Source organism: Tachyglossus aculeatus, chromosome 1, assembly GCF_015852505.1.
Source record: "Tachyglossus aculeatus isolate mTacAcu1 chromosome 1, mTacAcu1.pri, whole genome shotgun sequence".
NCBI classification, from domain to species: Eukaryota; Metazoa; Chordata; class Mammalia; order Monotremata; family Tachyglossidae; genus Tachyglossus; species Tachyglossus aculeatus.
The window spans coordinates 69,074,973-69,101,810 of NC_052066.1; the positions used below are offsets into that span (position 1 = coordinate 69,074,973).

Below are 26,838 nucleotides of genomic sequence, written 5' to 3' on the forward strand. Positions count from 1 at the left end.
TCACCTCCTCCAGGAGGCCTTCCCAGACTGAGACCCTTCCTTCCTCTCCCCCTCATCCCCCTCTCCATCCCCCCCATTTTACCTCCTTCCCTTCCCCACAGCACCTGTATATATGTATATATGTTTGTACATATTTATTACTCTATTTATTTATTTTACTTGTATATATCTATTCTATTCCTTTTATTTTGTTAGTATATTTTGGTTTTGTTCTCTGTCTCCCCCTTTTTAGACTGTGAGCCCACTGTTGGGTAGGGACTGTCTCTATATGTTGCCAACTTGTACTTCCCAAGCGCTTAGTACAGTGCTGTGCACACAGTAAGCGCTCAATAAATACAATTGATGGATTGATTCAACCCACATATTCAATCTGTCATGAGACCCTCGCTGTTCAACCATCACCACATGGCTAACCCTTTTCTCTCCATCCGAACTGCTACCACGGTAATCCAAGCACTCATCCTGCTTCCCCTTGATTACTGCATCGGCCTCCTCGCTGACCTCCCTGCCTCCCGCCTCTCTCCACTCCAGTCCATACTTCACTCTGCTGCCCAGTTGGTTTTTCAAAAAAAAGAGTTCAGTCCCCATCTCCCCGCTCCTCAAGAATCTCCAGTGTTTGCCCATCCACCTCAACGTCAAAAAGAAACTCCTCACCATGGGCTTTAAAGCAATCGATCACCTTGCCCCCTCCTACCTCACCAGCTCCTCTCTACTGCAACCCAGCCCTCACTCTTCATGCCTCTAATGCCAACCTACTCACCGTACATCCATCTCTATCTTGCTGCAGACCTCTCGCCCACATCCTGCCTCTGGCCTGGTGTGCCCTCCCTCTTCATATCCGACAGACAATAACTCTCCCTACATTCAAAGCCTTATTAAAAGCACAAGGTCTCTTCCAAGAGACCTTCCCCAACTAAGCCCTCATTTTCTCTTCTCCCGTGCCCTTCTGCTTCACCCTTGCACTTGGATTCGCACCCTTTATTCACCCCTCCCTCAGCCCCACAGCACTTATGGCCTGGCCTGGTTTGGGGGAGAAGGGTGCAGAGCCCCAGGTTGCTAGGGAAGGAGGAGAACCCCCCACCCCAAGCCCCCTCCAGTGCCTCCACATAAGGAGGAGGGAAAGAGCCCTGCAAAATTTCAGTTAAAGAGATAACAGAAGGTGAGGAAAAAATTAATCATACTCGTTGAGGAGAGAGTGAGAAAGAGAAATGATCAGAGATCTGAGATGGGAGAGGCGTGGCATAGTGGATAGAGCACGGGACTGGGAGCCAGGAGGTCAAGGGTTCTAATCCTGGTTCCACCACGTGACTGCTATGTGGCCTTGGGCAAGTCACTGCACTTCTCTGTGCCTCAGTTACCTCATTTGTAAAATGGGGATTAAGACTGTGAGCCCCATATGGGGTAGGGACTGGATCCAACTCTACTTGGGAGAAGAGGGTCACCCCCCCCACCCTCAAAAATCTCCAGTGGTTGCCTATCAACCTCCGTATCAAGTGAAAACTCCTCACTATTGGCTTCAAAGCCCTCCATCACCTGGCCCCCTCCTACCTTACCTCTCTTCTCTCCTTCTACAGCCCAACCCGCACACTCCACTCCTCTGGTGCTGCTAACATTCTCACTGTGCCTCGTTCTCACCTGTCCCACCACCGACCCCTGGCCCATTCCTACCTCTGGCCTGGAACACCCTCCCTCCTCAAATCCGCCAAAGTAGCACACTACCCCAATTTAAAGCCCGACTGAAAGCTCACCTCCTCCAGGAGGCCTTTCCAGACTGAACCCCCTTTTTCTTCTGCTCCTCCTCCCCTCCCCATCGCCCCTACTCCCTCCCTCTGCTTTACCCCCCTCCCCACCCAACTTGTGTGTATATTGTATTTATTTTATGAATAATATGTTATATCTATAATTCTACTTATTTAGTTTGATGCTATTCATGCCTGTTTACTTGCTTTGATGTCTGTCTTACTCCTTCTAGATTGTGAGCCCATTGTGGGCAGGGATTGTCTCTGTTTGCCACCTTGCTGTCAGTTTGACCAGTTAGCTAGCTCCCATAGGGCTTTCAGTTCATCCTCAGGGACCCGTATTGTCTGCGTGAATGACATAGATTTTTTTATCTAAGTGAATGATGCCGACTTTTGCCAGTCTTTCTTTAATGGTATTTATTAGGTGCTTACTACGTGTCAGGCATTGTTCTAAACACTGAGGTAGATAGAAGCTAAGTGGATTGGACACAGTCTGTGTCCAGCGTGGGTCTCAGTCTTAATCCCATTTTACAGATGAGGTAACGAAACCCACTAAAGTGACGTGATTTGTCCATGGTGTTACAGCAGACAAGTGGAAAAGCTGAGATTAGAACCCAGGATTTCCTGACTCTCAGGCCCATCCTCTATCCATTAGGCCACACTTCTTCTCAATTTGCTGTTGTAAGGGAGAGGAGGCAGAGAGGATCGGATGGATAGGAGACCCGCTCATCCCGAGTTCAGTCCCATCTCCTGCTTTGCAGATTCTCAGCGAGTGGTTTGGCCGAACCATCATCCGATCCTGCGTGAAACTGAGTTACGACCACGCCCAGAGCATGATCGAAGAGCCCGGCAAGCGGCTCGGCCCAGAGGAGCTGCCCCCCGTGTCCCCAGAGCACTCAATCGAGCAGGTCCACCGGGCGGTCTTGAACCTCCATGGGATCGCCAAGCAGCTGCGCAAGCAACGCTTTGCCGACGGAGCACTGCGCCTGGACCAGGTCAGTAACCTCGACCTTGAAGTCTGGGCACTTGGGGGGTGGCGGTGGGCAGGAGCTTGGCAGAGGGCGGGAAATGGGCCTAGGAGAGCAGTTTCCACTGCAGCAGCCTGCTCTCGGCCTGCTGGACCCTACCCCAGCACCCGGACGTCAGGATCCAAGGAAGCAGTCTGAAAAGAGGCTGCGTCGCTTGCAGGAGCAGTGGGACTAGGGACCCCAACGGGAACCTTCCTTGGAATAGTGTCAGGTTATCTTTCGGTTCCCAGATTCTTGCATGGATCATGAACGAATGACAGTTTTTAAAACACCAGACAAAACCTGGGATAGATATTGAGAGATGTTTTGTGTGCCGTCTAAACTCACTCTCGGTTCATTCAGTCGTGTTCGTTGAGCGATTTCTGTGAGCAGAGCACTGTACTAAGTGCTTTGAAGAGTACATTGTAACAATAAGCAGACACGTTCCCTATGATCTTACAGTCTAGAGGGGGAGACTGATATAAATAAATAAATTACAGATGTTTATGTAAGTGCTGTAGCGGTGGGAGGGGGGGATTAAAGGTGAGGAAGAATGAACTTACTGTCCCAGACTGTTCTTCAGAGATCCTGCCTTAACTCACTGTGCTGAAGGGCAGCACACAATTTGAAGCATCGTTGAGTTTGCTCCCTCCTCCCGCCCCCCCACCAACTGACACTCCAGCAATTCCAGGTCTCCTAAGCACTTAGATACTCACCAGCCAATCCCACCCCCTGACCCAACTCCACATGTGTGCCTGCCCTTTTTTTAGTGTCCGTGTTCCCGGGTAGATTGTGAAGTTCTTAATTATTTGTTAAGCACTTACTGTGTACCAGGCACCATAGTAAGCACTGGAGTGGATACAAGCAAATCGGTTTGGACATAGTCCCTGTCCCACCTGAGGCTCACAAGTCTCAATCCCACTTTATAGATGAGGTAACTGAGGCACAAAGAGCCCAGGCTTGGGAGTCAGAGGACGCGGGTTCTAATCCCGACTCCTCCCCTTGTCTGCTGTGTGACCTTGGGCAAGTCACTTCACTACTCTGAGCCGCAGTTCCCTCAACTGTAAGATGGGGATTAAGACTGTGAGCCCCACGTGCGACAACCTGATTACCTTGTAACTACCCAAGCACTTAGAACAGTGCTTGACACATAGTAAGCACTTAGCAAATACCATCATCATTGCTATTATTATTATTATTATTATCAAGTGACTTGCCCAAGGTCACACACAGACAAGTGGCGGAGTGGGGATTAGAACCCATGACCTTCTGACTCCCAGGGCCGTTCTCTATCCACTGTGCCATACTATGCCATGCTCTGCCTTAAGATCATGTCTGCTACATGTCAGAGATCATTTCTATTTCACTTCTGTTGTACTCTCCCCAGGGCTTAGTTCAGTGCTCTGCAGACAGTTGGTGCTCAATAAATAAATGGTACTGATAAATTTGGTTACTAAATGCAGGCAGGTGGGCAACCAGGGTTTCCCCTATCTTTAGCTTCATTTTTCTTGGGACCAGGTTGCCCAGTTTCATGAGGAGAGATCTCTGAGAACAACTTTCTGCGCTGTTCCAGAATCGGAGGGTGAGGAAGATGGGGAGGGATTCCCTTTCAGAGCCCTGAACTGGGTCCCTAAGTCAATCTATCAGTCGATCATGTTTATTGAACATTTACTGTGTGCAGAGCACTCTACTAAACGTTTGGGAGAGGACAACATAATGTAACAAGCACATTCCTGCGAGTTTATGGTCTAGTACGGTATTACTGTAAATAAATTACGGATTTATATGTAAGTGCTATGGGGCTGGAGGTGGCGGTGGTGAATGAAGGGAGCATGTCAGGGTGACAGAATGGAGTGGGAAAAGAGAAGGTGAGAGCTTAGTCAGGGAGGGCTTCTTGGAGGAGATATACCTTCAATAAGGCTTTGAATAATAATAATGTTACTTGTTAAGTGCTTACTATGTGCCAAGCACTGTTCTAAGTCCTGGGGTAGATACAATCAATCAATCAATCAATTGTATTTATTGAGTGCTTACTGTATGCAGAGCACTGTACTAAGCGCTTGGGAAGTACAAGTTGGCAACATAGAGACAGTCCCTACCCAACAGTGGGCTCACAGTCTAAAAGAAATTAATCAGGTTGGACACAGTCCCTGTCCCACATGGGGCTCACAGTCTTAATCCCCATTTTAAGACGAGATAATTGAGGCACAAAGAAGTTAGGTCACTTGCCCAAGGTCACACAGTAGACAAGTGGTGGAGCCAGAATTAGAACCCAGGTCCTTCTGGCTCCCAGGCCTGTGCGCTATCCACTAAGCCACTCTGATGAAGCGGGGGAGAATAATGACCATCGGATATGAAGAGGGAGGGTGTTCCAGACCAGAGGCAGGACATGGGTGAGAGGTCCGTGACGAAATAGGCAAGATCGAGTCTTCAAGGGATGGTCTGGTTTACCATGCACTACAGCTGAGGTAGAGAGCATTGGGGTTTTGGATAAGAAAAAGAGCTGCCCCAGCTTTTCCTGGGAAAGTGGCTTATTGTTCATTCCTCTGCCCCAGCTGTGTGGATGAACTGCCTGAGGTTCCTCTTTGTCTCCATCCTTGGCACCAAAATGTGGCTGGCATAGTTGGACAGGGGAACAAACCCACCTTTACAGGCAACGACACCTATCAGTGGCTTCCTGCTGACTCACACTAGCCCCAGATCTCCCCCTTTTAGACTGTGAGCCCACTGTTGGGTAGGGACTGTGTCTATATGTTGCCAATTTGTACTTCCCAAGCGCTTAGTACAGTGCTCTGCACATAGTAAGCGCTCAATAAATACGATTGATGATGATGATGATGATGATGACTTGAAACCACAGCAAAGGAAACAAAGAGCACTTACCTATCCAAGCGGCACTAAGAGTAGGAAATGGATCTCTCTAGAGAACCAAAGAGCAGGAGAAACTCGGAGGATTCAGGAGAATCGAGGCTGGTATAGATCCATCGCACTGTTTGTCGGCTTGTGAATATACTTGCTCTCTTAAAATAATAATAATAACTGTGGTATTTGTTAAGCCCTTACTGTGTGCCAAGTACTGTGCTAAGTGCTGGGGTAGATACAAGCAAATTGGGTTGGACATAGTCCCTGTCCCTCTTGAGGCTCACAGTCCCCATTTTACAGATGGGGTAACTGAGACCAAGAGAAGTGAAGTGACTTGCCCATGGCCGTGCTCTATCCACTATGCCATGCCACTTCCCAGAGGAGGATTTAATTTGGAAAGGATAACCTGGCATTGGAAGTACAGAGGGGGCAAGTGCTGCTTGCTCTCCCCCATTGCGTTCTTGATACTTGAAAAATTAGAATCGTCTACTGTATAGCTTGCCCTGTCACACCCACCGACTTGCCTTGTTTTATTCCGTTGAGTCGTCTCCCATGCAGAAGCAGCATGGCTTAGTGGCAAGAACCCGGGCTTGGGAGTCAGAGGTTGTGAGTTCTAATCCTGCTTCTTCCACTTGTCAGCCGTGTGACTTTGGGCAAGTCACTTCACTTCTGGGCCTCAGTTCCCTCACCTGTAAAATGGAGTTGAAGCCTGTGAGCCCTACGTGGGACGGCCTGATTACCTTGAATCTACCCCAGCGCTTAGAACAGTGCTTTGCACGTAGAAAGTGCTTAACAAATGCCGTCATTATTATTATAGCAATGCCATGGACACATCTCTCTTCCCCCTTTTAGACTGTGAGCCCACTGTTGGGTAGGGACTGTCTCTACATGTTGCCAACTTGTACTTCCCAAGTGCTTAGTACAGTGGTCTGCACACAGTAAGCACTCAATAAATATGATTGATTGATTGATTGATTGATTGATCTCTCCCAGAATGCCCTTCCTCCATCTGCAGTCATTCTGGTAATGGAGCCATAGAGTTTTCTTGGTTAAAATATGGCAGTGGTTTACCATTGCCTCCTTCCACACCTTATGCTTGAGTCTTCGCCCTTGACTCTCTCCCATGCTGTTGCTGCCCAGCACAGGTGAATTTTGACTTGTAGCACATTGTCTTCCACTCCCTAGCCACTGGCCAAGCTAGGAATGGAATGGATATATGTGACTTTGGGCAAGTCACTTAACTTCTCTGTGCCTCAGTTACCTCATCTGTAAAATGGGGATTAAGGCTGAGAGCCCCCCGTGGGACAACCTGATCACTGTGTAACCTCCCCAGCGCTTAGAACAGTGCTTTGTACAAAGTAAGTACTTAACAAATACCATCATTGTTATTATTATTGTTATTAGAACAATGCTTTGCACATAGCAAGCACTTAATAAATGCCATTAGTATGTATTATTTATTTATTATTTATATGCCTCTGCTTGACTCTCCTTCCTATAGTCGGGACTGGTAGAGTACTGGAAACTCTCCAGGTGAGACCCTGAGAGGGGACCCACCAACTAGTCCATGGTTAAATCATCTTATGCCTTTCAAAAGTTTGACTGGCGTAGATGCCAACTCACCACTCAAAATGACATGCCCTGGCTCAGCTAGGAGAATGTGAAGTAAGCCTGAGTAATGGTGATGATGATAATAATGATAGTCGTTGTTAAGCGTTTGCTATGTGCCAAGCACCTTACTAAGCACTGGGGTAGATTGAAGATAATCATTTCCCTCATGGGGCTCACAGTCTAAGTAGGAAGTGGACACCCAGTGCAAAAAGCACAGGCCATACTGCTTCCCTTAGTACACTTGGTCAAGTGTCTGTCCTTCCCGTCCTAGGTCCCAAGGCGCAAGTACTTGAGAGGGAAAACTACAGGAGTGAAAATAAATTGAGGGAAGAGTGTGGCCAAATTAAACAACTAATTTTAATAATTTAGAAAACATAGAAAAACGTAATCAATGCCACTTTAGCTAAACTGTAAGCCATGAGTGTTGCGCTAGGCTCTGCTGCTGCTGTTACTCCACTGCACTCCAGCCATAATAATAATAATAATGGTATTTGTTAAGCGTTACTATGTGGAGAGCGCTGTTCTAAGCGGTGGGGTAGATAAAAGATAATCAAGTTGTCCCACATGGGGCTCACAGTCTTAGTCCCCATTTTCCAGATGAAGTAACTGAGACAGAGAGAAGTCAAGTGACTTGCCCAAAGTCACACAGCTGGTCAGTGGCGGAGCGGGATTAGAACCCATGACCTCTGGCTCCCAAGCCCGTGCTTTTTCCACTGTGCCATACTGCTTCTTGACAGCATCTCCATGGACCTTTAGTTCTTAACAGAAATTCAGCTTCTGCCTGGCCAGATGAACCGAATACTTGTTGAGAGTGGTTCGTATTCGTTACACAGCGTCAGAGAAGCAGCGTGGCAGAGTTTGGATGCCCCTGCCTCAGTTAAGGGGGCAGAGCAGTGGACCTTTGGGAAACAGAAGCTGAAAGTGGACCATCCTGTCACAGAGCAATCCCAAATAATAATAATAATACTGGAGAAGCAGCGTGGTTCAGTGGAAAGAGCCCGGGCTTGGGAGTCAGAGGACACGGGTTTTAATCCCGGCTCCACCACTTGTCAGCTGTATGACTTTGGGAAAGTCACTTCACTTCTCTGTGCCTCAGTTACCTCATCTGGAAAATGGGGATTAAGACTGTGAGCCCCACGTGGAACAACCTGATATCCCCCCCCGCGCTTAGAACAGTGCTTGGCACATAGTAAGTGCTTAATAAATGCCATCATTATTATTATTAGTAGTAGTTGTTAAGCACTTACTATGTGTCAAGTACTTTTTTTCAGCACTGGGGTAGATACGAGCTAATCGGGTAGGACACAGTCCCTTTCCCTCATGGGGCTCACAGTCTTCATCCCCATTTTACAGATGAGGGAACTGAGGCCCAGAGAAGTGAAGTGATTTGCCCAAGGCCACACAGCAGACAAGTGGCCAAGCCAGAATTGGAACCCAGATCCTTCTAACTCCCAGGCCGGTGTTCTATACACTAGGCCACTCTGGGTTGTCTGTCTTTGAGGGGAGGCATCAGGAAGAAAAGGAAAATCAAAAATGTTGGCCCATAAAAAGCATGCAGCAGTGAAGCAGTGGACAGTCTTTGTGAGCACAAATGTATATGGGAGGGTATGTCAGCTGTGCATTGGGTCAATCAATCAATCACATTTATTGAGCGCTTACTGTGTGCAGAGCACTGTACTGAGCGCTTGGGAAGTACAAGTTGGCAACACAAGTTGGGTCATATCAGTCGCACTCAGTACCCGAAAATAGCAGTCGATCAGTAGCGCTTACTTTGTGCAGAGCATTGTATTAAGCACTTGGGAGAGTATGAGACAGTATAGAGTTGGTAGACACATTCCCTGCCCACAAGGAGCTTACAGTCTGGCTGGGGGGATCCCACTGTTAATTGTGTCATTGTCGAACCCAAAGGACAGCAATATAGGGGATACCAATTAATGATTTCCAGCATGTGAGCCCGTCTTCTAGACTGTGAGCCCTTGGTGGGTAGGGACCGTCTCTATATGTTGTCCACTTGTACTTCCCAGGTGCTTAGTACAGTGCTCTGCACACAGTAAGCGCTCAATAAATACGATTGAATGAATGAATCCAGAGCCAGAGGTGATACCACCCAGAGTTGTGAGACAGTGCCAACTTCTGGATGCGGTAGGGTGCCCAAGGCTCCCCATTGGAATTGCTAAAGAGTGAGTCTCATTGCCTTTGTACTGCTTCTGCTGCTTCAACCCTCAGTGTTAGTACAGAGTGAACTCCACTGAACCTCCAGAAGACTAGAACCCTCAGGCAGGATGGGTATCACTTTTTGTTTGTTTTGAATGTTTTTTTGTAAAGTGCTTCCAATGTGCTGAACGCTATTCTGGACTGTAAGCCTGGTGTGGGCAGGGATTGTCTCCCTTTATTGCTGAATTGTACTTTCCAAGTGCTTAGTACAGTGTTCTGCACACAGTAAGCGCTCAATAAATATGAATGAATGAATTCTAAGCACTGGAGTAGAGACAAGATAATCAAGTCGGACTCAGTTCCTATCCCTCAACAGCTCAGTCTACGAAGGAGGGAGAACAGTTATTGAATCCTCATGTTAAAAGTTGAGAAAACTGAGGCCAGAGAAGTGAAATGACTTACCCAAGGTCAGCAAGTGCGGGGCTGGAATTAGAACCCAGACCCTCTGACTTCCATTCCTGTGCTCTTTTCATTAGGCCAGGCTGCTTCCAACTGTCTAGACTCCACTGCCTAGGCTAGGCAGCGTAGTCGGTGCCTGGACATGAATCATGCCATCCTAATTATGGCTCCGAGGTGCTGCCACTGGACTATCCATTAGGACATTCTTCCAATTTTTGTTTTGTTTTGTCGTGTGTCTCCCCATTCTAGACTGTGAGTCCGTTGTTGGGTAGGGACCGTCTCTATATGCACTTGTACTTCCCAAGTGCTTAGTACAGTGCTCTGCACACAGTAAGTGCTCAATAAATACGATTGAGTGAATGAATGAAATGAATTGCAACCCAGTTGAGCCTTCTGATGGCCATCATTGGCCTTCTTTCCCTCTTCCAGGTTCTTTGCAAGTCCTTTCTCTCTCCTTATCATTGACACCTCGGTGTAGCAGCTCTGTCTGGAACAATGGGAGGGGAAGAGGGAGGAGAAGAAAAAAAAATCAATAAATGGCCATCAAAATGGAGCAATAATTAAAACGTCGACATGAAAATTGTCTGAGAATTTACCAAAAGCCCAAACTTAGACAAAGTACATGCAGATACCCTGTCTCTCTTCAGTAGAAACCGGTTCTGTAAATATTAGTGATCAGAACTGATATTATCAGATAACACTCAGATAACAGATGAAGAATTGGGGCAACCAGGAAAAATTGGGGAAATCCCAGACTTCATTTTATTAGGTGTTCTGAGTTTTCATTGATCTCAACTAGTTTCCCTCCTTATTGGTATGGATGTTGGGCTTTCAATTGCATTTTGTTCACATGAATGTGTGGCACCCCCAGGGAAAACCTGCTGGAGGCCAAAGCATTAGGCAGAGGAGTGATTCTCAACCAGTTTCTGCCCTCCGGGAGAAAAATTGAGGAATAAGTGGAAATGGCTTGCCAGATTTGACTCACAGCCAAAGATGAGCTGCGGTAAGCTCATTATGGGCAGGGAACGTATCCACTAATTCTGTTACATTGTACTCTCCCAAGTGCTTAATACTGTGCTCTGCACATAGTAAGCACTCCATAAATACCATTGATTGATTGCAGTGACCAAAGCAAGCTTTGAGTTCCAAGAGGGCTCAGTAGAATATTGTATTTAGAGGAGGTAAGGGCAGGAGTGGGAATGAGAATAAAATATGACTGTAACTGTAACTCCAGGCGTGCTTTTTTGTACTCAGATTACCAGTAGCCACCTTTATCAAGTATCTAATGGCATAGCTACTGATACGTTTCACGTTACTTTCAGCATATTTTAAGCCCTCCCTGAACATTTGTTTCCTTCAACAGTTCTTTGAGACCTAAGAGACGAGCAAGGAACACAAAAATGTCCTATTTCCCTAAAACATTTTGAATGTAAGTACAAGAAATGTACTTATTTTCCAAGATCTCTCCCCTGCCCCATGACCATTTAGTGATAAGAGCTTCTTAAAAAAAGAAAAACTCTCTGTCTTTTTTTTCCCCTCAATAGACACAAATCGTTAATTGCCCTGGGCAAACAGAACTTTTCAGTGCCTTGGAATTGGTGTTCAGTAAACATAGGATTTTACTGTTAATTGATTTACTGATAAGGCTGCCTTAAAATATAATTGCTGCCCATTTCTTTTTATTCTTCCTGGATCCTACAGTACTCTCTGTAATCTCTGTCTCCCTCTTCTTATTCCTGTCCAAACTCTTCAGCCAGGTTGTTCCCCCAACTGCGTTCACTTCCTTTCCTCCTTCTCTCTTCTCAACCCACTCCAATATGGTTTTCAGTCCACTGAGGCTGTCTACCCCAGGGAAGCAAACTCCAGTGTCAAGCATCAATCCCCTCTCTCTTTCTTCCCTGCTATCTCCTTTCTGAGAATCCCATACCTCTAGCCAAGTCTTATATTGGGCATTATCCATATCCTCCTTGACCTTTCCGCTGCCTTTTTTTAAAATTGTATTTGATAAGCGTTTACTATGTGCCAGGCACCATAGTAAGCACTGGGATAGATACAGAGAAGCAGCATGGCTTAGAACAGTGCTTTGCACATAGTAAGCGCTTAATAAATGCCATCATTATTATTATTATTATTAGTGGATAGAGCCCGGGCCTGGGAATCAGAAGGGACAGGGTCTGTGTCCAACCTGATTGATTTGTATCTACCCCAGTGCTTAGTACAGTACCTAACATGTACTAAGCACTTAACAAGTACCATAATTATTATTATTACAAGTTTATCATTCATTCATTCATTGAATTATATTTATTGAGTGCTTACTGTGTGCAGAGCACTGTACCAAACGCTTGGGACGTACAGGTCGACAACATATAGAGACGGTCCCTACCCAACAACGGGCTCACAGTCTAGAAGGGGTAGACAGACAACAAAACAAAACATGTAGACAGGTGTCAAAACCGTCAGAATAACTAGAATTATCAGGTTGCACATAGTCTCTGTCCCAAATGGGGCTCACAGTATTAATCCCCCTTTTACAGATGAGGGAACTGAGGCCCAGAGAAGTTGTGACTTGCCCAAGATCACACAGCAGACAAGTGGTGGATCTGGGATCAGAACTCAGGTCCTCTGACTCTCAGTCCCATGCTCTATCCACTAGACCACACTGCTTCTCACTAGGCCATGCTGCTTCTCACCCTTGGGTGCTGTTGACCACTCCCTTCTCTCAGAAGTGCTCTCCAAGTTTGAATTTATTTGGCACAATCCTCGCCTACTTCTCTACCTCTCTGACTGTGCTTTTTCTCCTGGTTGACTGGCTCATCTTCTTCACCTAAAGAGTGGATATCCCACCAGGCTCTGTCTTGGGTTCCCTACTCTTCTCACTTTCCATTCATTCTCTCAGGAAATGTATTTGCTCACATGACTTCAACTAGGGAACAGATAAACAACAGATAAACGGTGATACCTTACCAAATGGCTGAGGGCATAATGGCAACTGCTGGTGAGGTCTCAGAGATATTCCATTTTGTGTCCACAGTCACTACCGCTTCTCTCTCATGGCCTAGTGTAAAGAGCCCAGGCCTGAGATTCAGAGGACCTGGGTCCGGCTCTGCCATGTACCTACTGTGTGACCGTAGGCAAGTAAGTCACTTCACTTCTCTGGACCTCAGTTCCCTCATCTGCAGGATGGAGATTCAATCCCTCCTCTCCCTCTTACGTAGACTGCGAGCCCCATGAGGAACCTAATAATCATGCGTAGCCATGCATCACTGTTCACTGGGTTCAGGGTGTTATTTTTTGTTCTTTTTAATCGTCCATTATTCCTCCTGAAGCCCCACCCGATTGAAGCCTCCATCAAAAATGGAAAGTTGGCACCCTCTCAATTCTCAAGATTGCTGAACTAAATCTGGGGTTCACGTGCAGGACAGCGACCTTCCTGAGGGAGAACCAATTCCAAACGGCTAAGTAGCACTAGGGATCAGTCTTTTTATATTTTGTCCTTTAGGGCTCTAGTTTGCCACATATTTTGAGAGGTTTCTGAGACTGAAGCAGTGGGTCAAACGCAGCAGTATTATGATCTCCTGTCTTTATCCTGATACAGTTCATCACTCTACAAAGATCCAGTGCTTGGAGATTTCTACTTGGAATAGACCGTGATTTTGATACTCATATGTTTTAAAATCCTGTACTAGGTGCTGACAGTAGATATAAATGGACAAATTCGGACCCTAGTGTGGGTCAAGAGAAGGGGTATAAATAATAATAATAATAATAATAATAATAATGGTATCTGTTAAGCGCTTACTGGGTGCCAAGCACTGTTCTAAGCGCTGGGGTAGTTACAAGGTAATCAGGGTGTCCCTCGTGGGGCTCACTTTACAGATGAAGTAACTGAGAAGTTAAGTGATTTGCCCAAAGTCACACAGCTGACAAGCTGCGGAGCAGGGATAAGAACCAACAACCTCTGACTCCCAAGCTCGGGCTCTTTCAGCTAAGCCATGCTGCTCCTCAGTGCAGGTGAATCAAGAATCAATGCAGGTGAATAAATCAGTAAACTAATGAATAACCGAGAGTTGAGGAGGCCAATGGGATGGCGTGACCGAGAAGGTGAGGCGATTAGCTGCCAACGGGGCTGCCTGGGGAATGAGATGCCTGTGTCAGCCTAGAGTGTCTCGTGTTTTTCCCATCACTCAACTCCCTTAAAGCCACTGGGAGTTGGAAAACATAACCAATTCAGAGAAGAGAATCTTTCTGTTAAGAATCACCAACTCCCCCCACCCCAACTGAAACATCCCTCTTCCCTGTTGGGGTCTGGGAAGGAGATTGCTGGCGGACCTGCTCTCGTGTGGGGTAACTCAATGTCACCCCAACTAAAGGCCCTTATGAAAAATGAGGTCAGCCCTAAGGAGAGCGGCACCGTGATACAAAAGGGGCCGCATGCGGCCGGGAAACTGCTCCTCATTATTTCAAACTACAATTCTCCTCTCCACTGGCAGAGCAGCCGTTGCTGAAACGCAAGAGACCAGAACAGCAGGCTTTGGCTTCATCACAATGACGAGCCCGTCCAGAACATTACTCAGAGAATGGGATCTCCAGGGTCGACGGGGCTCCTGGGGCCATGGAATTCTCCTGGGTGCAGAAGTGCTTTGTGGAAACTTCCTTGGGCCTTTTATTTATGAAGTGCAGTGACTCCTCTAAGGCTGGCTGCCACTGACCAACTGAAAAGGGCTGACAATGGAAAACTCTGAGTTTCAAGCCAAATGGGTGGGGAACCTAAGATAGCTGAAAGTCATTACCTGCCAGAATGTTGGAGCAGGGCCGGGAAGCTAAGACCTCCATTTTGCTGACAAGATTCTGGGACCTGGACTCCAAATCTCACTCGAAAGAGGACGCTCCCCCTTAGTCAACCTACCTCTAAACCTTGATTGGGTCAGAAAGGACCCCAGGGAAAACTCCTAACTTTCCACTGATGACAACAGAGGATTCAGATCTGAGTACCAACCATCATTTTCAACATCGTCACAGTCAGCGTGGGATAGTGGGTAGAACACGGGCCTGGGAGTTGAAAGGTCATGGTTTCTAATCCCGGCTCTGCCACTTGTCTGCTGTGTGGCCTTGGGCAAGTCACTTTACTTCTCTGGGCCTCAGTTCCCTCATCTATAAAATGGGGGTGGAGACTGTGAGCCCCACGTGAGACAGGGACTGTGTCCAACCTGATTAGCCTGTATGCACCACAGAGCTTAGCCCAGTGCCTGGCACATAGTAAGCACTTAACAAAAACCATAATTATTATTATTATCATCATTATTGTCAGTGTACAATGTGTTGGGTTCCTTTGTGATTTGACAATTTAAGCTCATTGTGGGCAGGGACTGTGTCTATGGTTATACTGTACTCTCCCAAGTGCTTAGTACAGTGCTCTGCACACAGTAAGTGCTCAGTAAATAAGATTGACTAATAGAGTAAAGTAATGAGTGTTAAGGGTTTACCGCATTCCACAAGTGGTGGACCTAGTCATATTTGCCCTATTTAGCCTCCCTTCTGTGTCGCCTTGGCCCTTGGGTCTGTAACCCTTAAGCAGTTTGATTTTTCATCTCACCCCAATGGCACTTATGTACATATGCATCTGTGATTTCTTTTAACGTCGGTCTCCTCCTTTAGTCTGTAAGCACCTTGTGAGCAGGGATCATGTCTTTCTCTTCTAATATGTTGAATTCTCCCACGGGCTTAGTACGTTGCTCTGCACAACATTGATTGATTGACGGATTCTATATCCAGAAATAGTGGTGTCTTAGTCCTTGCGGTTTCTTTGGATCTTCTACCCCACCTAGCCCATTAGTTCCTGTTGACTCAGTGGTTCTTCATGGACACAATTCCCGCATTTTAGGAGAACTCCCTTTACTCAGGAATTTCTATGGGGCATGGTGATCGAAAAGGCCAACGCACAACCCTCTGCCCTGGTCATACTGTGCCTACACAAAAGCCAACTCTCATGTTGTCATATTTGATGTTTGCAGCATTTGGTGCTGTGACACTTCTGCCTCCTGGTCTTTTGAACTTCACAAAGCAGCTGCTCAAATCGAGCCTCTCCTTTGATTACAGTACCCCATGGCGGTCTCAATTGATTCCCAGTTTTCATTGGGAATGCAACATTGTTTTACCATTTCCTAACCATTTCCTCTGCCCTTCTTGCTTTCAGTTTCCCATTACCAGGTCACCAACCAGCAGCGGTTTTGGTTGTTTCTCATCCTCCCAGGCAGCCGTGTTTAGATAACCCCATCATCAATGCTAGGAAACTGGCTTCATGGCCTAGTGGAAAGATCACAGGCTTGGGAGTCAGAGGACACGTATTCTAATCCCAGCTCTGCCACTTGTCTGCTGTGAGACCTTGGGCAAACCACTTCACTTCTCTGTGCCTCAGTTACGTCATCTATAAAGTGGGGATTAAGACTGTGAGCCCCACATGGGACAACCTGATTACTTTGTATTTACCGCAGCGCTTAGAACAGTGCTTGGCACATAGTAAGTGCTTAATAAATACCGTCATTATTAGTAGTAGTAGTCACTGTCTGTGATCCTGCCTTGCCATTTGATGTTGAGGATGGCCTGTAAGTGACACAGATGGAACTGCTCAAGAAGTTGAATATGGCATCTGGCTAGAGATGGTCGTCAACACTCAGTTCTGCAGATCTTTAGTTTGGTCTTGATCCTAATGCCATGCAGCTGCCACACTCTTTTAGATAGTCTTCCAGAGAATGTGCTGGCCTCCTTGATCTGTGTTTTCTACTTCTTTGTTTATCATTGGATTGTTGCACGGGATGCTACCTAGGTAACAGAAATCTGGGTCAGCATTTAGGTCTTGGTTGCCAGTGTAGCTCTTTGGTTGTGTGTATGGTTTTCCCCATGCAGGCTAATACATGACCCTGGGTTGCTTTTAACTTCTTAGCCTATAATAATAATAATGATGATGGCATTTGTTAAGCTCTTACTATGTGCAGAGCACTGTTCTAAGTGCTCGGGGGATACAAGGTGATCAGGTTGTCCCATGTGGGGCTCACAGTCTTCATCCCCATTTTACAGATGAGGTAACTGAGACTCAGAGAAGTTAAGTGACTTGCCCAAGATCACACAGCAGACATGTGGCGGAGCCAGGATTAGAACCCATGACCTCTGACGCCCAAGCCCATGCTCTTTCCACTGAGCCACACTGCTTCTCTGTATCGACCCAGGCTATAATGCCCGACTGATTCGGAAAAGCAGCTTAAAATCACTTGCCTGCCTTCAGTCACTGTGTCAGTGATATTTATTGAGCCCTTACTCTGTGCAGAGCACTGTACTAAGCACTTGGAAGAGTATGATAGAACAGAATTAATGGACATGTTCCCTGACCATAATGAGTTTATAGTCTTCTTGGGGCTGGGGGTGGAGGGGTTAAGTCACTGACTTACCCCAATTCTTGACTGGCTGTCTCTGGGACTTTGGTTGATACGTGGTGTCCCTTGAGTTGGAAGATTTTCTCAGAGGTGTGAAAGTGTATTTATAACATCGACATCCAAGTCTCTTTTTGCATCATCCAGTGCTTAGAACAGTGCTTGGCACATAGTAAGCACTTAACAAGTACTGTAATTATTATTAATTAGTATTATTGTGGTCGTATGGAATAAACAGAGCAGGATCGGACATAATATGTGTCCCTTCTTTACCCCTTGGCCAAAAGAGGGATAAATGGCCAGTGTAATGGACAGGTCACCTCCAGTCTTGATATGGAAAGCAGTATTCTCGTACTGAAATCTTCCATTCAGGATGTATTGCAGAGGTAAATATTTGGTGTCATCATTTTCCATTGCTGGCAAAAGCCTAGCCAAAGTACTCCTGGATTATTGTTATTATTATTATTAATAATAATAATAATAATAATAATGGTATTTGTTAAACGCTTACTTTGTGCCAGGCACTGTACTAAGATACAAGCAAACTGGGTTGGACTCAGTCCCTGTTCCACGGAGGGCTGACACTCTTAATCCTCATGTTACAGATGAGGTACCTGAGGATCAGAGAATTGAAGTGACTTGCCCATGTTCACACGGCAGACAAGTGGCGGAGTCAGGATTAGAACCCATGACCTTCCAATTCCCAGGCCCGTTCTCTATCCACTACGCCGTGATTAACTAGGGAAGACTGTTGTGGCTGAGACCCTCTCGGGACTAGACTGTGGCTTCAGATCACAGTGTGGCACAGTGGACAAGATTCATTCATTCATTCATTCATTCATTCAATCGTATTTATTAATAATAGTAATGCTGGTATTTGTTAAGCACTCACTATGTGCCAAGCACTGTTCTAAGCGCTGGGTTTATTGAGCGCTTACTTTGTGCGGAGCACTGTACTAAGCACTTGGGAAGTACAAGTCAGCAACATATAGAGGTGGTCCCTACCCAACAACGGGCTCACAGTCTTGAAGGGGGAGACAGACAACAAAACAAAACATGTAGTCAGGTGTCAAAATCATCATAACAAATAGAATTATAGCTATATGCACATCATCAACAAGTTAACAAATTAACAAAATAAATAGAATAGTAAATATGTACAAATAAAATAGAGTAATAAATCTGTACAAATATATACAAGTGCTATGGGGAGGGGAAGGAGGTAGGGCAGGGGGATGGGGAGGAGGAGAGGAAAAAGGGGGCTCAGTGTGGGAAGGCCTCCTGGAGGAGGTGAGCTCTCAGTAGGGCTTTGAAGGGAGGAAGAGAGCTAGTTTGGCGGAGGTGTGGAGAGAGGGCATTCCAGGCTAGAGGAAGGATGTGGGCTTGGGTCGACGGCGGGATAGGCGAGAACGAGGCCCAGTGAGGAGGTTAGCGGCAGCAGAGGAGCGAAGGGTGCGGGCTGGGCTGGAGAAGGACAGAAGGGAGGTGAGGGAGGAGGGGCTGAGGGGATGGAGAGCTCTGAAGCCGAGAGTGAGGAATTTTTGCTTGATTCATAGGTTGACAGGCAACCACTGGAGGTTTTGAAAAGACAAGATCTTTTCAGCCTGTTGAGATACAGGAGAAAGGGGCAAGGAACAACACCAAGTCCTTTAACTGTTTTCATTAGACCTTACAAAAGCCTTTACTGCTTCCAGTAGATCTGGACTTTGAAAATAATTTAGTAATTTGCCTAAAACCAACGTCCTCATCTTCCCTCCTAAATCTCCTCTTCCTCCTGTATTTCCAACCAACTTAATCAATCAATCAATCGTATTTATTGAGCACTTACTGTGTGCAGAGCACTGTACTAAGCACTTGGGAAATACAAGTTGGCAACATATAGAGACAGTCCCTACCCAACAGTGGGCTAACAGTCTAGAAGGGGGAGACACAGAACAAAACCAAACATATTAACAAAATAAAATAAATAGAATAGATATGTACAAGTAAAATAAATAAATAGAGTAATAAATATGTACAAACATATATCCATATATACAGGTGCTGTGGGGAAGGGAAGGAGGTAAGATGGGGGGATGAAGAGGGGGACGAGGGGGAGAGGAAGGAGGGGGCTCAGTCTGGGAAGGCCTCCTGGAGGAGGTGAGCTCTCAGCAGGGCCTTGAAGGGAGGAAGAGAGCCAGCTTGGCGGATGGGCAGAGGGAGGACATTCCAAGCCCGGGAGATGACGTGGGCCGGGGGTCGATGGCGGGACAGGCGAGAGCGAGGTACGGTGAGGAGTTTAGCGGCAGAGGAGCGGAGGGTGCGGGCTGGGCTGGAGAAGGAGAGAAGGGAGGTGAAGTAGGAGGGGGCGAGGTGATGGACAGCCTTGAAGCCGAGGGTGAGGAGCTTCTGCCTGATGCGCAGATTGATTGGTAATAATAATAATAACAATGATGATGGCATTTGTAAAGTGCTTATTATGTTCCAAGCACTGTTCTAAGCACTGGGGGTGATACAAGGGGATCAGGTTGTCCCATGTGGGGCTCACAGTCTTCATCCCCATTTGACAAATGAGGGAACTGAGGCCCAGAGAAGTGAAGTGACTTGCCCAAAGTCACACAGCTGACAGTTGTTGGTGCCAGGATTTGAACCCATGACCTCTGACTCCCAAGCCCGGGCTCTTTCCACTGAGCCACGCTGCTTCTCTGGTATAGTGGTTAGAACTTGGCCCTGGGAGTCAGAAGGTCATGGATTCCTGTGGGACAGGGACTGTTCCAACCTGATTTGTCTGTATTCACCCCAGCACTTAGTACAGTGCCTGGCACATAATAAGAGCTTAACAAATATCACGATTATTATTATTATTATTATTGTTTATCTGTTCCCTAGAGGCAGATATCAATCAATCAATCGTATTTATTGAGCGCTTACTTTTTGCAGAGCACTGTACTAAGCGCTTGGGAAGTACAAGTTGGCAACATATAGAGACAGTCCCTCCCCAACAGTGGGCTCACAGTCTGATCTTCTTTGGGTGCACAGCTGGCTTGACCCCAAAAGGAAGTTTATCAACAGCCTAATAATAGTAATGTAGTCAAGACCAAACATCTGGGATGTAGTCAGGTGTCTTTCAGAAGCCTGGATGAATCTCACCCATTTCTTCCCCCACAACTGCTTAGCAGGTCATTGATTATGGAAGGAATTTCACTGCTCTGCCCAAATCTGCTCTGCTCTGTGTTGGTTGCTTCTTAGGCGCTTGTGTTCATATTGGTAGTTGTAAATTTAAAGATGCCTTATTCTGGTGTCTTCCCAAGTATCAACATTAAGTTGATCACTCCGTAACAAGCCAGGCCTTCTTTCTTCCCTTTTTTATTCGGTACTGTAAGCGCTTAACAAATGCCATTATTATTAATATTATTACTCTATTTTTTTCCCTATTTTAATTGGGTTTTTCAACCTTTAGTTACAACTTGTACTTCATCTGTTCAACTTTTCACATTTGATCTTTTTGTAAAGATAAAAGTGGGGGGAAACATTGCCATTTTTTTCATAGTCATTTGAAATCAATTTTATCTTCCTCCCTCATCAGAGAGGCCATGCTTTATACATTCCCGTACTTTTTGTTAATATTTACTTTTTTTCTTCTTTCTGTAACTACTCCTACATGCATTTCATTTCTGGTTGTATTTTTCTAATCTTGTCTCTCCACAATTGTATTATTTTTTTTTTGTTTCCTTTCAAGTGGTCTGTCCTGTTTTCTATATTTCTAAATTTGCCATTCAAATGTTACTTTTCTTTTAGTTATTATTATTACCAACTTGTACTTCCCAAGCGCCTCGTACAGTGCTCTGCACACAGTAAACGCTCAATAAATATGATTGAATGAATGAATGAATATTATTAATAATAATGATGGTATTTGTTAAGCGCTTACTATGTGCCAGGCACTAAACTAAGCCCTGGGGTGGCTACCAGCAAATCGAGTTGGACATTGCCCCTGTCCCATGTGAAGCTCACCATCTCAATTCCCATTTTATAGATGAGGTAACTGAGGCCCAGAGAAGTGAAGTGACTTGTCCAAGGTCACACAGCAGACAAGTGGTGGGAGCCAGGATTAGAACCCAAGACCTTCCGACTTCCAGGCCTGTGCCCTAGACATTATACAATGCTGCTTCTCCAATTATCTTTTTTGTCCTTCCTCTGTTTGTCCTTGTGCCCGCTGAGCTGTCCTTTTGAGAATATCCAGTTTCCTTCTGCCCCTTTGCCTGACTTTATTTTCAGCAAATGGCTCTTCTAGTGCCTGTACCTTTACAAATTGGCTCTTCAAAAATGCATACCCTTTGTGAAGCAGCATGGCCTAGTGGATAGAGTATGGGCTTGGGAGTCAGAAGGTCAAGGGTTCGAATCCTGGTCCCCACCACTTGTCTGCCGTGTGACCCTGGGCAAGTCACCTCACTTCTCTGTGCCTCAGTAATCTCATCTTTAAAATGGGGATTGAGACTGTGAGCCCTACGTGTAACGGGGACTGTGTCCAAACGAGTTTGCTTGTATCCACCCCAGTGCTTAGTACAGTGCCTGGCATGTAGGAAGCACTTAACAAATACCACCACCACCATCATCATCATCATCATCATTTACCTTCCTGACTTCTATCCTCCCTTTATTTAGGATCATCTCATAATGACTTCCACTAAGATTCCTAGTCGCCTTGAGATTTTCAACTAATTCTTCCCTGCTAGAATCAAATGGAAAAAGGACACCTGCTTCACTGTGTTTTCTCATTCCTGCCTTAGGAAATTTACTCGAATGCAGTCTAAAAAATGGAAAATCTGGGGTTTTATTGGCTTTTCTAATCTGTTCTTGCAACATATGTGAGTGTGTTGGGTGGTTAAAACTATACTGTTACTGTTTGAAATAACTCATATAGCTGCTGCTATTTTAGAAGCGGAAGCAGAATCGTTTTTGTTAATTATCCGAAGGTGACAAACTGGTTATCTCAGTGAAACAGAAGGGTGGATTATAAAGTGGAGAGGATAAAAGCAGTGAATTGAAATGAAGCTAGAAACAGGTTTGAGGTGGGTGGGTCACATGGGGTTAAATTCTAATTATAAATGGAGAAAGTAAACTTGCTCCAATGGAATCTTTTCAGTCCTATCGGATGTCATTGTTTTTCTTGTAAGGCAATGTATAGACGTCACCAGAAATGTCTTTTGTTGTTTCAACTTCAGTTTATCACGTATTTGAACTCAGTCTTGACCAGGTTTTTCCTTTTTTCTTTTTAAAGAAAAGATATCAATTGTATCTTACTGCAAAGCTAAATCCATCAAAAGCGTTACTTAGATTCCCAGTTTATTGAGTGATATAACTTTACTTGCGGCGGTGACATGTGATCAGACCGCCACTGGTGAAAATGTGACCCAGCTGGGTCAGTGCAGCTCGCCAGACAATAAATACTGTACATGTAAATAATAAAAAGCTTTATGTGAGAGCAGTTTCCAGGTTGATGGTGATGAAGGAAGCAGGGACAAGGAATCGGAATTATGATTTTGTTTTTGAGAATTTCTCATCGAATTCCCAAACCAATTCAATGACTAGATCTGGATTTCTTCCAGGGGAAGATAGTTTTATTTTTGTTTGATTGGCTTTACTTTTATGATGATGGTATTTGTTAAGCACTTACTATGTGCCAAGCACTGTTCTAAGTGCTGAGGTTGATACAAGGTAATCAGGTTGTCCCACGTGGGGCTCACAGGCCTAATCCTCATTTTGCAGATGAGGTAACTGAGGCACAGAGAAGTTGTGACTTGCCCAAAGTCACACAGCTGACAAGTGATGGAGCTGGGATTAGAACCCACGACCTGACTCCCAAACCCAGGCTCTTTCCACTGAGCCATGCTGCTTCTCTGTTGAGCATTTAATAAGTGCCAGGCAGTGTACTAAGTGCCGGGGTAGATACAAGTAAATCAGATTGGAGACAGTCCCTGTTCCACATGGGACTCACAGTCTCAGTCCTCATTTTACAGATCATCATCAATCGTATTTATTGAGCGCTTACTGTGTGCAGAGCACTGTACTAAGCGCTTGGGAAGTACAAATTGGCAACATATAGAGACAGTCCCTTCCCAACAGTGGGCTCACAGTCTAAAAGGGGGAGACAGAGAACAAAACCAAACATACTAACAAAATAAAATAAATAGAATAGATATGGACAAGTAAAATAAATAAATAAATAGAGTAATAAATATGTACAAACATATATACATATATACAGGTGCTGTGGGGAAGGGAAGGAGGTAAGATGGGGGGGATGGAGAGGGGGACGAGGGGGAGAGGAAGGAAGGGGCTAACTCATGACAACGCAGATCCACCAAACTTTGACAAACCGATCAATCAGTCAGATGAGGGGGCTGGGGGACTGAGAACTGAGCTGACTTGCCCAAGGTCACACAGCTGACAAGTGGCAGAGCTGGGATTAGATCCCAGGTCCTCGGCCCGTGTTCTTTCGACTAGGCCATGCCGCTTACTATATTGAAAGTTAGAAGCAGCATGGCTCAGTGGAAAGAGCCCGGGCTTTGGAGTCAGAGGTCATGGGTTCAAATCCTAGCTCTGCCACATGTCAGCTGTGTGACTTTGGGCAAGTCACTTAACTTCTCTGGGCCTCAGTTCCCTCATCTGTACAATGGGGATGAAGACTGTGAGCCCCCGTGGGACATCCTGATCACCTTGTAACCTCCTCAGTGCTTAGAACAGTGCTTTGCACATAGTAAGCACTTAATAAATGCCATTATTATTATTATTAATAATAATAATAATAAACAGAATCATCGAATCATCAGTCATATTGTAAGAGCTGGTCGTCCAGCCACCCTAACAGGCCGAACAGTGCTTGGCACATAGTAAGCACTTAACAAATACCATCATCAAGTGGTATTGTGGAGTGAGGGTTGATTTAGGATGTGGGAATGATTTTCAGGAACACGGAAGGTAGAATCCCATGGTAATCGCTAATTCTTGCTCTCACTTTAGATTGTATATGTGAGCCCACTGTTGGGTAGGGACTGTCTCTATATGTTGCCAACTTGTACTTCCCAAGCACTTAGTACAGTGCTCTGCACATAGTAAGCGCTCAATAAATGTGATTGATTGATTGAATGATTGATCTATAATTCTATTCATCTATTTTGATGGTATTCATGCCTGTCTACTTGTTTTGTTTTGTTGTCTGTCTCCCCCTTCTAGATTGAGCCCATTGTTGTGTAGGGATTATCTCTATCTGTTGCCAAATTGTACTTTCCAAGTGCTTAGTACAGTGCTCTGCATACAGTAAGCGCTCAATAAATACGATTGAATTTATGAATATAAAAAGGATATAGAGTGCACCAGAGAATGTCAATGTGAAGTTATTACTGAGTAGCTTTCTAAGAGAAAAAAATGAAGTATTCTTCATTGCCTAAAAATTTTCTGCTCCAAATATTTGCACAGGAATGATGCAAGACTGTAAGCTCATTGTGGGCATTGTGGGAAATTAGAAATCAGAACATAAGAACGAAAATGGCACTTTTAAAGTGACCAAGGTACCCAGTTCATTCATTTATTCAATCATATTTATTGAGCGCTTACTATGGGCAGAGCACTGTACTAAGCGCTTGGGAAAGTACAATACAACAATGAAAGTGACATTCCTTGCCCACAGGGAGCTCACAGTCTAGAGCTGGAGAGTCAGACATCATCAGGGAAGCAGCACAGCGTAGTGGATAGAGCACAGGCCTGGGAACCAGAAGGTCATGGCTTCTAATCCCAGCTCCGCCACTTGTTTGCTGTGTGACCTTGGGCAAGTCACTTCACTTCTCTGTGACTCAGTTACCTCATCTGTAAAATGGGGATGAAGACTGTGAGTCCCATAGAGAAGCAGCATGGCTCAGTGGAAAGATCCCAGGCTTTGGAGTCAGAGATCATGTGTTCAAATCCTGGCTCCACCACTTGTCAGCTGTATGACTTTGGGCAAGTCACTTCTCTTTGCCTCAGTTACCTCATCTGTAAAATAGGGATTGAGACTGTGAGCCGCCCGGGGGACAGCCTGATCACCTTGTAACCTCCCCAGCGCTTAGAACAGTGTTTTGCACATAGTAAGTGCTTAATAAATGCCATCATTATTATTATTACTATTATGTGGAACAGGGACTGTCTCAAATCATCATCATCATCAATCGTATTTATTGAGTGCTTACTGTGTGCAGAGCACTGTACTAAGCGCTTGGGATGTACAAGTTGGCAACATAAAGAGAAGCTGATAAATTCAGATAAATCAAATAATCAAAATTTGATCATAAATCAAATCTGATTTACTTGAATCTACCCCAGCACTCAGAACAGTGCCTGGCACATAGTAAGTGCTTAACAAATACCATAATTATTATTATCATTATTGCAGTACAAATACATAAAATTACAGGTGTATCCATAAGTGTATCCATATCTTTTAGACTGTGAGCCCACTGTGGGGTAGGGACTGTCTCTATATGTTGCCAACTTGTACTTCCCAAGCGCTTAATACAGTGCTGTGCACACAGTAAGCGCTCAATAAATACGATTGATGATGATGATAAGTGCTGGGGGGGGGGAGGGGGAGAGGCAGAGTAAAGGGAGCAAGTCAGTTCTCCTGTAGCATGGTGTTTTCACATGAAGAAATCTCCCGCAGTAGGGCTCACCCATTCTGATGCCACACACAGACGCACACTCTTGGGAGTTGTTTTTCTTTTTGTCCCAGGGTATGCCTTAACCACACAGGCTCACGTTACCAAAGGAGCACTCCCCGATTCCCTGACAGCAGGCTTGCCAAAATGTGTAGTGAAAACACCTGTTTTAGCAGAACCGAGTGTAGCTTCTCATTACAGTACACTGGCCAAAAGGGTCTGTGATCCGTGTGATTGGTAGCACGTCTGAATCATACATAACTGGCCAAATGTCTTTTGTTTTCAGCAAACCTTTTCGGGAGTCAGGGGTCGACTAAAGCCGACCTTTTCAGCCTCTGTGCAGTGGCAGATCTGTGTGTCACAGAGTGTCCTTAGAGGTTTGGAATACAGAAATGTCAAAACATTAGCCAGTCAGTGCAAATGACCAAGATGGGTCTCAGATATTTACCTAGTGGATAGAGCACAAGCCTGGGATTCAGAAGGTCATGGGTTCTAATCCCAGCTCCGCCACTTGCCTGCTGTGTGGCCTCGGGGAAGTCACTTCACTTCTCTGTGCTTCAGTTACCACATCTATAGAATGGGGATTAAGACCGTTAGCCCCACATGGAACAGGGACTCTGACCAACCCGATTTGCTTGTATCCACCCCAGCGCTTAGTACAGTGCCTGGTACATAGTAAGTGCTCAATAAATATCACAATCATTATAATTATTATTCTTAAGACCCATACATAGCAATCAATGGTATTTATTGGGCGCTTATTGTGTGCAGAGCACTGTACTAAGCCCTTAGGGGGAGGGTACAATACAACAGAGTTGGTAGAGTTGAGCAGCGTGGCTCAATGGAAAGAGCGCGGGCTTTGGAGTCAGAAGTCATGGGTTCAAATCCTGGCTCTGCCAATTGGGCAAGT

General features: G+C 45.4%; 1 protein-coding gene across 2 annotated transcripts in view; it reads left to right on the forward strand.

Moving 5' to 3' along the window:
- The window catches only part of DIS3L2 (DIS3 like 3'-5' exoribonuclease 2), a 566,950-nt gene that overhangs the window by 412,822 nt on the left and 127,290 nt on the right, over positions 1–26,838 (forward strand). For both annotated transcript variants that reach the window (XM_038750342.1, XM_038750351.1), the window contains exon 13: positions 2,501–2,734. In XM_038750342.1, coding sequence (XP_038606270.1) covers positions 2,501–2,734 — 234 coding nt within the window. The remainder of the gene's footprint in view (positions 1–2,500; positions 2,735–26,838) is intronic.